Below are 14,623 nucleotides of genomic sequence, written 5' to 3' on the forward strand. Positions count from 1 at the left end.
CCTCTTCAGTCGGGATACATCCAACCGGAAGTAAAGATCTACAACCATCATTGTGATGATGCCTACCGACCATGATAGGCGAAACCATCAATAGTGAGTTCATTTTGATTTTGTTCCAATGAAATCTTTTATAATAATTTCACTCCTATATTTTTATTTTGTCATCTCAGATTTGAAGAAGGAAACCCATGAAGATGAAAAAGGAAAGCCTGTGACACACTCCCCACCTGTTGTTGGCACAAGAATAGATGATGCCGTCATCAAGCATCAGTTATATCTTCTACGATTTAAACTCATGCACTTTGTTAACAGTATTCACAATTACCTCATGACTAGAGTAAGTATAGATGGATTTTAATACCATGCCCAATAAGCCCAATCGGCATTGTATCTTCCGGTTTTTGAGAGCAGTTTTGGGACACTTTGACCTCTGACATATCAGGGAAACTGCTGTAATTAGTATATTCATTTATTATTCTAATAATGTTATCATTAAGGGATGGGGTATGAACGTTTGGACAGTATTTATTGTGGAATATTAGAGCACATCAGACATATCGAATTGCATTCTGAATACGAAGAATGTCCTTCTGATATCAAATAATTTTTGAAATAATTTGAAATTCGCAATGTAATACACATTTTATGGCAAATGATTAAAAATTGATATTTTTGATATTTAACAGTACTCGAAGTAAATTTTATAAATCTGATCATTTATACTTAAAGTGTATGTAGTTGGGATGAAAAGCCGACGATCAATTGAAAATTTTGACCTTTCATATTGAAGATATGGATTTTTTTCCCAAAACACCAAAAAAAGTTAGGTCTTTTGGGGAAAAAAATCCATATCTTCAATACGAAAGGTCAAAATTTTCAATTGATCGTCTGCTTTTCATCCCAGCTACATACACTTTAAGAATATATCATTAGATTTATAAAATTTACCTCAAGGACTGTTATATATCAAAAATGTGAAAAATGTCAAATTTTAAACATTTGTCATAAAATTTGTATTATATCGTGAATTTCAAAAATGAAAATTATTTGATATCAGAAAGACATTCTTCGATTCAGAATGCAATTCGATATGTCTGATGTGCTCTCATGTCCCACAAAAAAATACTCTCAAAACGCTCATTCCAGATCCCTTAATTAATTTATGAAATATTTATATTTTTTAAACAATTTTTATTCTAGTAAAACATTTAAAAAAGATTTTGTTCACACAAAAAACAATTTTCCCAATAGGTTACAAGGCAAAGTGTCTCAAAACTGTAAAAACTGTCCCACAATGCATTGCAAATTTCAATGCCGATTTGGCTTATTATTGGTAGTTATCCCTTTGGCAGCCAATTTTAGCTGGTCAGGCCCATAGTTGATAAACCAACAGTATAATGCCTTAATGCATTAACAAGTCAGCATTAGGCTACTCCAGTTCAAATCCATACACCCCCTATGAAAGACATGACCTTAATCTCCCACACAGGTAGTTTGATTTGAAATAACAATTTGAGTCACCCATCCAGGTAACCCATAGGTGTAAGCAAACCAAATGCATTGTTGGAGGTGATTTTTTTATGATTCATATCACTAATTGAAATCTTTGTTAATGATTCTTTTATCAAATTTTGTTCCATTTCGTAGTACACCACTTCTATTGAACTTTTACAGGCATGTATTTGTCAATACCTACATATTGATGGGTGTGTTCTTGGTGTTAGATATTCATGCATTGGACTAGTGTAAAAATTCATTGAAGTGATATAAAGCTGTATAATCCTTCAGTGTAAGATTTAATGTGCTGGGTTCTTTGCTTGCAGGTTTACGCAAAGAACCCAATAATATTTACATTACTTTCACTGCAAGTGACAGTTTTTGACCATTAAATACTTTGGTTGTTGAGTTTAGGATATTTCTTAGAAAAGCTTAAGAAAAAGCCAATGTTAGTTCAATTGACAACTATCAATTTATTGCTATGCACTGCCCTTCAGGATCATGTATATTCTAGTAAAAATAAAAAGGCTCATGCATTGATATTTTTGTCTCTTGAACTACAAATATATCATACCTAGCCATTATAACCCTAGTTTCATTTTCAATTTTTATTGACAAGAGATATATGTATAATAGTCGGGCAGCAAACTACCCAGTTTTTAAGGTCCGTGGCCTTTTGATGAAGACAATGTGCCACCTATCCTAGCATGTTGTTTGGGTCCCAAATAACATATTTATACATGCTTACAAAAATCCAGATGCAGCAGAAGGCGGCCATCTTGTTTTTCAAAATAGGGCCCATTTTGGCAAAATATTTCCAATATTTGTCAAACTGTCCCTTCCCATTGTGATTTTATTGGCACAGTAGTGATTGTTTTAGGCTTGTTATAGTAGTTTTGTCATGTTGGCATGCAGTAGCACCAATATTAATGATTTACAAATTCAAAATGGCCGCCAAAAATTCAAAATGGCCACCGAAATCAATTTATTTCCTTCAAACATACAATAAGCCTACATCAATCTGGTAACATATGAGATTGGACATGTGACATCAATATTAAAATAATAACACACACAAATCTCATACTTAATGCACACCCCACACCCTTACCCCCCCCCCCGTATATTTCGTATATTATTTTAAAGTGCCACAGAAAATGTATCAAAACCGATTTCTTGGCTCATACGGGTATCCTTTATACAAGAACAGTTGGTGGTGCTAGTTTAAGCTACAGGCTGTATTACTACATCCATAAGCACATGGCAACAGAGGGTACGTGATTCGTCAAAAAAAAATTGAACCATTTAAGGACAATTTTGCCCAAATGTGCCCAGTTGGTTGCACTGCTCTCCACTGAAAAGCCACCCATCGATATACCAAAATCGCTGAAAAAGGTACCCCAAAACCGTGGCACCTTCCTGTACACCTTCAAACAGGAAGACCCCCAGGACATGGCATTGGCCAGACATTGAGAGGTATTGAGGGGTATTGAGAACAGGGTAAAAGGTACCGAGTGGTCCCAGAAATGGTTTATGGGTCCCGGGGGATGGAATTTTTAATGGTTTCTAGGGATGGAGTTAGGGATAACAGCGATGGGGTATAAAAGAGTACTAGTAAAGGGTACCGAAGTTCCCAGGGACAACAGTTTATGGATCCAGGTGAAGGTGCTAGGTTCCAGGGGTGACATTAGGGGTGTCAGCAATGGGGTTTGGGGTACCAAGGGCAGGGTTAGGGGTTCGGGGGATGAGGTTAGGGGTTCCAGGAATGGGGAGAGTCCCATGGTCGGTGTTAGGGCACCTAAAACAATGCCTACTGTACCAATAAATTCACAATGGGAAGGGTCAATTTGAAAAATATTGGATAGGGTGAGGGGTACTGAGATGGAGTAAAGGGTCCCAGGGTTTGGATAATGGGTCAGCGTTAGGTGCACTGAGGAAGGGCTAAGGGTACTGAGGACAGGGTAAGGGGTTATGGGCAGGGACAGGCGATTTGCGCGGAAAAAAATAGCAAATTGCGCGGAAAAATATAGCAAATTTCGCGGAAATGCGCGGAAAAAATCAGCTAATTAGCGCGGAGATTGCGCTGAACTTTTATACATAAAACATACATATAAAACACAGGAAGAAAAAAAAAACATATCAAAATATGAAATTATATACCGTGTCATGCAGAGTATTATGTATGTTTAACATTATGATATCTAAATCACAAAATTTGTAGCAATTTTTGACCAAATTAAGCAAAATAAAAACATTTTGAAAAGCGCCCTCTATCTGGAGTTTTTCACACCATTTGACCATTTCATATGTTTTACATGCTTCAAAGTAAAAAAGAAAAAACAGAAAGAAAAAAAAACACACTTTCAAATCATATTTCCCGTGATTTGGTCACGGAATCATTATTTTTACCCCTACTAATATAATGTACATCCCACAGAATTAGAGAAGTACCCCATACGCGAAAAGTAAGCAACACTGGTACGAGACAAATTAGTAAATGGTTACATTCATGTTTTTGTTAATCTATCGTTACATGACGCGTACTCTTCAAACAAGGCTGATATTTCAATACAGACAAACAAAACACCAATTTTGTTCACATTTCATAGTGAATTGCACGGAAAAACATGAATTTCGCGGAGAAAATGAAATTGCGCGGAGAAAGGAAAATTTCGCGGCGCGTCGCGCGATTTCGCACCGCGAAAATCGCCTGTCCCTGGTTATGGGTCCCGGTGAAGAGGCTAGGGGTTTCAGAAATGACCGGTCATGGGTCCAGGAATGGGGATAGAGGTCGCATGATCGTGACGCGTGTTTGAGGTCCAAGGGATAGGATATGGGTGACTGGGGATTGAGTTCGGGGTACCAGGGTTGGAGAAATGGGTACCAGGAACTGAGTAAGGGTACTGGGCATTGGGTATGGTGAACCAGATGTGGGCTAACAGGTTCCGAAGATGGTATTAGGGTCCCAGGGATGTTTCATGGCCGGGTCTCAGGGACGGAGTTTGGTGTTCCATGAATTGAGTTAAAGGTCACATAGTTTGTGTCAGAGGTCCCCGGGAACAGGGTAAGGGGTGTAAGGCATTGAATATCATGGGGAACCAAATGTGGGGTTACAGGAGCCAAAGATGGGATTAGGGTCCCAGGGATGGGTCTCGGGGACGGAGTTACGGGTTCCAGGAATAGAGTTAAAAGTCCCATAGTTGGTGTTAGAGGTTCCATTGAATAGGGTAAGGGGTAATAGTGATAGAATCAGGGGTCCCAGGGTTGGGGTAGCCCATTAAATGGGTACCAAGAACAGAGTTAGGGGTGCCGGGCATTGGTGGTTAAGGGTAAACAGGTTGTTGGGTTGCATGTACCAAAAGGTGGGATTAGGATCCCAGGGACGGGTTATGGGCAGACCTGCCAACCTAGCGCAGTAAGAAAGAGAGACATTGAGGCCAAAACTTTGTACATGTACACAAACCAGGTACCGACAAATTCAAAGACTTGAGGCGTGCAATACTTTCAGAATTCAGGGAAGGTTTTGCAGGTCTAAATTTATCACAATAGACTAAAGAGAATGCTATAGCAAAATTTTAAAGTGAAATTTGCATCATTTTCTGCTGTTCTTACATTTAAATTTGCCATCACTGAAATTTTCAAAAAGCAGGACTGTCCCTCTTTTTCACTTTGGAAAACCCCAAATGAGGGACAGTCCCTCAAAATGAGGGACAGTTGGCAGGTCTGTATGGGTCTTGCGAGAGTTCCAGGTTCCAGGAACGGAGTTTAAAAGTCCCAAAGTTGGTGTTAGAGGTCCCAGGGAATAAGGTAAGGGGTAATGGAGATGGAGTTAGGGGTCCCAGCGTTGCGGTAATGGGGCCAGGAAAGGGTTAAGGGTACCGGGCATTAGGTAAGGGGTACCGGGTGTGGGGTTACCGGTACCAAAGATGGGATTAGACTAGAGGTTCTAGGAATGGAGTTAAAGGTCCCATAGTTGGTGTTAGGTGTCCCGGGAATAGGGTTAGGGGTACTGGGGATGGAGTTCCGGGTTTCCAGGTTTGGCGTTAGGAGTCCCAGGGATGGCGTTAGGAGTCCCAGGGATGGCGTTAGGGGTACCGAGGACTGTGTAAGGGTACTGGAGTAAGAGACTTATGGTACTAAGGATATGGTTAGGGTGCCAAGGGTGTGTTATGGGCTGGTCCAAGTACATCAAATTTAGCCAGAACATATCAGGTTATGGCCACTGGGCAGTGGATTATGGGTTCCGGTGTTGTGTTAAGGGGTCCCTTGGATGGGTCTAGGGGCCCTAGGGATGGGTAGTGCTACTGGCCAGGGATGGGGTTATGGGTACCAAGAATACAGGGTTATGTGAACCGAGGAGGGTATAAGGGTAGGACATTCGGTACTAGTACGGGATATATACATGTTATTGGGTATAGATATCAGAGTACGATGTACGTTTAGCAGGGTAGGCCTATACAGGGTTATGAGTTACGTACCAAGTTAGGGGTGATCGGGGTAAAGATTAGGATTACGATACGGGTTCGGGTATGAGTATGGGCTGGTCCCGGTACATCAAACTTAGAGGGAACATAAGTATTATTATCATATCCAGATGAGGAGGCATGAAGACATTTAAGGTGGAAGTTACAGATTTTAAATTCAGGAACTATTTTAAGATAAAATGTTATCATAGAGAGTGAATTATAGGTAAGCATTGGAATGTAGGGGTGGGTGTGTGGGGTGGTGTGGTGTGTATTTGCAGTGTAGTATGGAGTTTGTGTATCTGTTTGTATATTAATTAACATCTTACTTGCTTAAACTTATATTTTATAATGCTCATTGTATGTATAGAGGAAATAAGTTAAATTTGGCGGCCATTTTGAATTTTGGCGGCCAATTTGAATATCAAAATCGTCAATATTAGTGCATACATGTCTTAAATAATATCCTAGGCCTAAAACAATTGCTATTGTATTAATAAATTCACAATGGGAAGGGTCAGTTTGAAATATATTGGAAAATTATTGAAAAAATGGCCGCTATTTTGAAAAACAAGATGGCCGCCATCTGCTGCATCTGGATTTTTGTAAACATGTATAAATATGTTACTTGGGACCCAAACAACATGTTAGGATAGGTGGTACATTGTCTTCAAAAAAAGGCCACGGAATTTAGTTTGCTGCTTGACTATAATCAGAGAAATCTATTGTCAATGGAGATGAATAAGTAGTGAAAATGGGCTATCCCATTTGATGTATGTCCTACCTCTGTGGAAAATTTAAGGAAAGTCTTCCACAGAGGGAGTATTTTTTCAAATGGAATGGCTAGGATTAATTAATTTGAACTCTATCATCCCCCTGGATATGGCTTTACCAATATCTTATATTTCAAACAGAAGTTACCCAATTGTCTGTTCACTTTAAAAGCTATACTGCCTCTGTGGAACACTTTAGCTCAATCATCCACAGGGGGAGTGTGAATTTTGAATGGAATAAATAGCCCAATGTTGTCTTGTTGCGTGTAGATACTTCACACCACCAGTCTAGAGTTCCAAGATGACTTCAACAGAGCAACAGATCTTGATGGAGTCCTCTCAGCACATGAGAACTACTTAACCAAAGTATTACAAAGATGCTTGCTCCATGACAAAGTTAGTTTGGTCAGAGAAGCAGTTGTCAAGGTGCTTAACATCGCACTGGTGTTCCAGAGAAAATGGGATGCAGGAATACATACATTCAGGTATGTGTGGTGCTTTGATGAATACAGGCAGAGTCATGGCTGGTCGATGTTCCACTACATGCATATACATGTATGCCTCTAAATGTGTTGGGTTTTTTGTGTAAGCGACAAAAGGCAGACACCCTCAACAAAAACATTGCAATAGATTGGTCTTGCAATAATATGTACATTTCTACAGCTGAATGTATCAGTTATATAGTTGCTCTATAACTCCAAATAATGTTTTGTGAAGGGTGCCTGCCTTTTATTTCTTCCGTTAAAAAAATCCACTCATTTAGAGACATATGTGACCAGCTCCAACAAAACCTGGAACAAGTCACCAGGCATGTTTTTGGGTTATAGGCCTTTTAAAGATGACATTCCATAAAAAAAAATCAAAATTTGGAATTCTTAATTTCATAGTATTTGACCTTGGTACTGACTGGACTTTCAAATCCTTGATTGTACTTATTAAAAAGAGGTTTATTTAATCAATAATTGACAGTTGAACTATGATAATCCCTATTCAGTCCTGTGTAAGGCAGGAAACTAATTAGCACATTACTCACACTAGCAATTTTGCAAAAATATCAAGGTATCATATGTGCCCATCCACCACAAACTGGTCGTAAAGTCGGCATTTTCCATTTTGAGATACAATCAAAACAGTATTGGATTCCTATGTAAAATATATTAGAAGTTAGACCTTTGATGAACCATAACTTCACTTCTAGATGTCCGATGAAGCTGGTTGAGGTGTCATTTTAAGGCTTTAAGTGCATTCTTTCAAAATCTGCAATAAACAGAAAATGATCCAGAGCCGACTTTACTACCACTTTGTGGTGGATGGTCACATATACAAAATTATCCATATCTTGAAATGTATTGATGCTATGTATACAATTTTAGTTTCATTTGGAAGCTTATTGTCCCGTGCTTACATTTTTATTCAAATCATTAAATGTCAAAAATGTAACTTGTTCCTGGTTTTGTCGGAACGGGTCACATATGCTTGTAGATGGAATTCAATGTTATGAGGCAATACGGGGATGGGATTATAACCTGGTTTTCCAAACAAACATGAAACACCAAGCAGTCATGGTAGCTCAATCGGTAAGGCTTGGTGCATTGGTGTTTGATGTTGTGAGTTTGAGCCCGTGTTTGCTCTCGTGAAATTATTGAGCAAGGAACTAACTACTGAATGTCTTGGTTACCTGTATATGAACTTGGGGAGCCAGTCCTGCCTGCTATGGTTTATTGTGGTATGTATGGAGTAAGCGCTTCTTAGCTGTAATATATAGAGGAGTTGACCTCAATGTTTATCAACATAGGCAAGGGACTGGTATATTGATATGCTTGAGCGAACTGTATACAATCACTAAACTGTTCAATAGACTTATTGCGATGTGGCGGGAGTTTAAAAGCACAGGCCCTGAATAAAATATAATGCACACACATACTGCCAGGCAAAAAACAATGGAAATTATGATGATGCGTGCACATACTGCCAGGCAATAACGTCAGAAGTCAACTCATCTATACCAGCAAAATATTTAATGTAAACAAGTTAAACAACAGCTTTGTTTGACAATAAACTCTGACCTCTTGTAATTGCATTTTGTGGCTACTAGGACCACAGGGACCAAGATTATGAACTCACCATGATGCCATTGAACTTTGCATGTAAACTCTTCACGCAATCTGGGTCATGGCAAGTAAATATATTAAATAATATCCTGCGCCCTGTGGGTATCGAGCAGCTGTTTTTTGTATTACTCACAGCCTTACTACGCATCACATAATTACTAATCTGCTTGTTTTATGTATCGTTTTAATTGTTTCAGTGATGACAGTATCACTAAAATGGAAAGTGAATTCAACAATTGTTCCATCTTCCTGTCCACAATGCTTATCAACATGACAAAGAGAGGAGCTTTTCCACATCGTAAGTTGATCTGTCTCATACACGTCCCAGTTCCAGACTGTATTTTGTAGGAATGTGGCATAGTGGTTAGGGTACGGGCCTTTTGGAGCATGAGGTCCTGGTAGTATTTGCTTCATAAACAGATTTCTGCTCTCCCCCTTTGTAACATTTAGAATTGGGTAAATGATCCATGAGAGTACTCCATCCTTTAAAGGGGATGTTAAGCTGTCAGTCTCGTGTATAGAAGATCCATACTTGTGTACAATCTAAGTACTGATGCGCTGTAAAGTTGTCGTCCTAGAGGAACTGATTCTGACATCCGTAAACAGCAGTAAAGCACAGAATAAAATGCTTTTATAATAATATTAAGTACAAATGTATAAGACTCAAGCTCTCCTCGGGATTAGTTCAGACTTCTACAGTTCTATCAAACAAACTATTAGGTTTGAATTCCACTTGTAGACTGCCCCTTCACTACATGGTATAGGGCCAACAAATAAAAATTGTTTGTTTGTCCTCCACAGCTTTGAAAGAGGACATGCGGGCAGGCGGATTTTTTTTTTTTTTTTTTTTTGGCGTATTCCTGGACCTAGCTAGAGCTAAATGCTACAATCATTCATGGTGACTTAAAAAAACCAACATTTTGTTTCTTTAATATGCAGTTAAAGTTATAATTTGTGTTCATGTCATAGTCTTTTAATGATTTCAAATCCAATGTATTTTGAAGTCACTAAAAATAATAGACTATGACATGAATACAAGTTATAACTTTGCATATTGAAGAAACAAAATTTTTTTTTTTGGGGGGGGGGGGCTTTTTTACTTTCAACCATGAAAGATCTTAGTATTTAGCTCTAGCTAGGTCCAGAGATACTCCAAATTTGAAAAAAAATTGTACTTATTTTTATTTTAAAAAAAATGAAAAAAAAAATATTGGTCAGGCCTTAATCTGAGGAGCGGGCGGTGGAGGACAAACAAACAACTTTTTTTTGCCTAGTGGGCTGCCCCTTGCACAATTAAAACCAATGACTTTGAATGGGTGAGAAATTTACTCTAGATCTCACACCACCAAATCAGAGTCCCATAGAGATATGTGCTAAATTTGCCTTAAGAAAACGTCATTTTTTCTTCACAGGAGCGACTCAGTTTTAAGCGACAGCTATGATGGTTGAAATCAGCCCTTGCCTGATCCCTCTGGCTGGGAAAAAATATAGGTTGACCGTCATTATTTTTTACGACTGGCCCTCGAAGTCTCACGATGTCTGGGAATTGCCTATTTTACAGGCAAAACCATGCCAGTGTTTCTGTAAAGAAAAGGCTGCTTAAAATCATTAAAAGTTATTTGATCTCGCCCATCTGTGGTACACTTGCAGGAAATAATATTACTAATCATGACCAATCCAAATTTGGCTAAAATTATGCAAATTTCTGCTCATTTTAATGCTTAAATTAAGGGCGCACAACGATATAATTCTATTTGGTGGTGTGAAATCTGAATGATCCAACATGTTTCTGATTGTCCTTAATTTCAGACTATTTTAATCTAATTAACTTATTTTTAGCATAATTTGAGCAAGAAGCTGGTTAAAAAAAATTTCAAGCAGAATCATTGTGTCTCTGACATGTGCTATCTACTGAAGATAGCATTGTGATTACCAAGTTAAAAGTTCACCAAGACTTAGGCTTTCAGAAATTTACAGTCAAGAGGGACAAGAAGCCAGGCAGACACACAGAAACAAAGAAGAACATGTCCACAATGCCTGAATTATAAGTGTTGAATTATATGACCTATTAGTGAAATCTTAAGTCTACACCCCCCCCCCCATAAGCTTACCTGATCCATGGGCACATTTTATGAGCTCCAATCAGTGCCCTAGCCCACGTGCCACCATATACTGATGTCTTCTCCATCTGGTACTGAGTCACTGCATACCATCATGATTGTAAACATTACATGGGTTACCAGTAGTGGAATCATAAGCTTAGCCTACCCCCCAACAGACACACACAAACCGTAAGCTTACCTGATCCAGGCGCCTATTTCATGAGTTCCGACCAGTACCCTAGCACCATACTGATGTCTTCTCTATCTGCCACTGTGTCATTACATGCCATTGATGATTTAAGCTTACCAAATATTATGATTGTAAACATTGCATGGGCCAAAGTCACTCTACTGAAATGGAATCTTTCACTCAAACACACATTTCGGGTCAAAACTCACCTTAGCACTGGTATATTTGTAGCAAATGTTGCAGTTCTCTTCAATTTTAGCCTTTAATTACATAAATTCAGTCAATGCACTTCTTCGGTGGATGCAAACGCAAATTTGGAACAGGGCTAACTTGCTCAATCAAAAGTTGAGACTCACACACACAGCTCCATTCAGATCTCACACCACCAAATCAAAGTCCCATAGAGATATGTGCTAAATTTGCCTTAAGAAAACATCATTTTTTCTTCACAGGAGCGACTCAGTTTTAAGCGACAGCTATGATGGTTGAAATCAGCCCTTGCCTGATCCCTCTGGCTGGGAAAAAATATAGGTTGACCGTCATTATTTTTTACGACTGGCCCTCGAAGTCTCACGATGTCTGGGAATTGCCTATTTTACAGGCAAAACCATGCCAGTGTTTCTGTAAAGAAAAGGCTGCTTAAAATCATTAAAAGTTATTTGATCTCGCCCATCTGTGGTACACTTGCAGGAAATAATATTACTAATCATGACCAATCCAAATTTGGCTAAAATTATGCAAATTTCTGCTCATTTTAATGCTTAAATTGAGAATACATGGGTTTTTCTAAGAAGTGAAATTAAGGGCGCACAACGATATAATTCTATTTGGTGGTGTGAAATCTCTAGCTCAATTAGTTGGCGAGTGATCTTGAGCGATCATGACCAAATGATTGTGATCAAGTGAAAGAGTGTGTATGGATGAACAAGTGAATGGGTGTGGTTGGAGGGAAGGTGAATGAGTCGTTTGGCAAGGGAAGGCTTCAAAACCTAACCACCAGTTGACCACCGGTGCATGTGGTTCTACCAGGGCACTGGCGGTGAACTGGTGGTTGGATTTTGAAGTCATCCCTAAGTGGGTGGTTTGATGGAATATGAAAGAAGTGAATGAATCAGTGTGCGATATGTCTCAGTTTTCCCCAAATTATTTCAGTTCTGATCAGATAAGTGATAAACCTGTTGTGTCCATTCAGTGTCCAAAGTTCACTCACTGTTATATAAAGAGATGATCCGTATGTGTTGAAAGTTCTTTGTTACTGAGAGTTTCTTATTGTTGAAGATGCAGTTTAGTTTATTGAAGGTTGAGATGGTTGTAGGTCCTTTTTGTCTCTATATGTCATGTTCAGTATCCAGGTACCTTCATTATTTCAATCATATCATTTCCATTTCTACATATTCTATATTCTTCTGTGGTGTTTCATTGTTTGTGAAATTTGGTGTGTCATATATTAAAAGCACTCTATAGTTTACTAATCAACTGGTTTAATGTAATGTTTTGATTGTTTTGTATATTTGCAGTGGCAGCCTTGTCTTTTTCTCTGGCATCATTACAACAATCTACGACCAGTCCTCCAAGCAAATAAATACATCATCACATCCATTGCCAAAGAAGTTATTGCCATGCTTATGATTATTTACTTGGTGACATATCTATGTTGTATAGGCAAATCCTGAGCAAAATAAGACAGAACTTCCTTTATTAGTTCCCTTAAAGAATTGGGTGACGCGAAGAATTAGCGAAGAGGGCAATAGAAATGCTTGGCGTCCGTGCGTTGGTGAACCCGATAACGCAATATCTTTTGATATAAGCGAATGTGGCTGGCCATCTTCGCAGCATAGATGTATCGCAAGTGGTTGAGTTCGGAGGTGTGTCATGCATCATGGGTCAGGTCAAATGGCATGTGATTTGAAGGCAGATAAACCTAAATGCATATTTGTGACATGATCAAGGGGAATGAGTCACATGTTGGCAATTTTCAATTAAAAGATTTTTACACCAATCTCTGGCAGTTTGTGAATGCTACATTTTGATGCAAACCCCCATCAAAGTTATGAGCAATTTATCAATGGCTGAAAACAATATAAAACAAAAGAATTTGAACACTGTTTTTGTCAATATCTCAAAAACAATATTAGCAACATCCGACTCATTCTTCTTGATCATGTCACATTTATCACTCACGGTTCACTGCCAAATAGGTTTCAAAGTGTTGAAACAGTTATGCAGTTGTAACAGTACAAGAGAAAACTTCACAGAAGAGAACTGAAAGCTTTTTGGAAGTTCAGCAGCAATGACAAACCCATTTTCTAGAAGTATCCAAGACACGGATGTAAATAATGATAATAATATTGAATGGCTTGCTTTTGTGTGATACAAGAATATATCATCAGCCTGCTACGCTTTTTGCCTAAGTCATTTTTTGTAATTTTGAGAACAAAGTACAAAACATGGTTTCAGCATATATTTAAACATATTTATTCACCAATCTTTGCACAAGAACAAATGATAATGATACAAATAAAAGTGAATAATCAGAAATAATTAGGGTGATTACATAACTGATGCATGCTTGAACCACATTTTGTTCTTTATTCTCAAAATTACAAAAAATGACTTAGGCAATTAGTGTAGCAGGCTGATGATATTGCAGATTACAATGTTTATTTTTTCAAAACCAAAGTAGCTTAACTTACTTAACCAGACAGTTTTGAATGTATTGGCCAACATTCTTCCTTCTCATGAAGAATGTTGGCCAAGATGTTTGAAACTATCAGGTTAGTTAAATTTGATTATACTTCGTACAGAGAGTATCCAAAAACTAAACCATATTTATTTATTTATTTATTTATTTATTTATTTATTTATTTGTTTATTTATTTATTTGTTTGTTTGTTTGTTTGTTTGTTTGTTTGTCATTTTGTTTATACAGGGTAGCCTCATCAGCACTTAGTGCTGCTCTCCCTGAGGGCCCTGTTCTAGTTACAAAGAATCTAATGCTTTTACTACACAACATGTGTAATGCAATTATATTAATTAAAATGTACATTTTAAACCTACCAAACTTAATACATGGAAGTGAAATATTAGGCAATAAGCTTAATATTATGTTTGAAAACACTCATTGACTGTTACCGTCAGAATTCCCTTTTTTATAGACTACTTGTTTGTCACAGCATCTGCACTGCCGCTATGGTTTCTGGGAGAAAGCAAAATGGCTGCGCCCATGTAAGCTAAGCTAAGTCGTAACGGAGATGCAGTGATGATACGGTTTTCTACCGTCAAATATCGTATTTGTACTCATCTAGAACATAACTTAGATCATCAATGATCACAGAAAGAAGACCAAGATGTTGTAAGGAAAGGTTACAATAAATGTACAACTTTATTGAATGTCAAAATAAGACTTTACAGAAGCATTCTATCGTTCGTGTTTATGATGTGTACATGACGCGTTATGGAAAACGTTCAACTAGGCATCTCCAGTAGG

The 14,623-nt window shown here is 38.1% G+C and overlaps 1 protein-coding gene across 1 annotated transcript in view; it reads left to right on the forward strand.

Moving 5' to 3' along the window:
- Positions 1-14,351, forward strand: part of LOC140150555 (gamma-tubulin complex component 5-like) — a 46,505-nt gene extending 32,154 nt beyond the window's left edge. Inside the window, exons 18-21 of the mRNA XM_072172590.1 lie at positions 171-337; positions 7,004-7,218; positions 9,042-9,142; positions 12,654-14,351. Of these exons, the coding sequence (XP_072028691.1) occupies positions 171-337; positions 7,004-7,218; positions 9,042-9,142; positions 12,654-12,718 (548 nt within the window). The 3' untranslated portion in view covers positions 12,719-14,351. The remainder of the gene's footprint in view (positions 1-170; positions 338-7,003; positions 7,219-9,041; positions 9,143-12,653) is intronic.
- The last annotated feature ends 272 nt before the right edge of the window (positions 14,352-14,623 follow it).

Source organism: Amphiura filiformis, chromosome 4 (genome assembly GCF_039555335.1).
Source record: "Amphiura filiformis chromosome 4, Afil_fr2py, whole genome shotgun sequence".
Taxonomy (NCBI): domain Eukaryota; kingdom Metazoa; phylum Echinodermata; class Ophiuroidea; order Amphilepidida; family Amphiuridae; genus Amphiura; species Amphiura filiformis.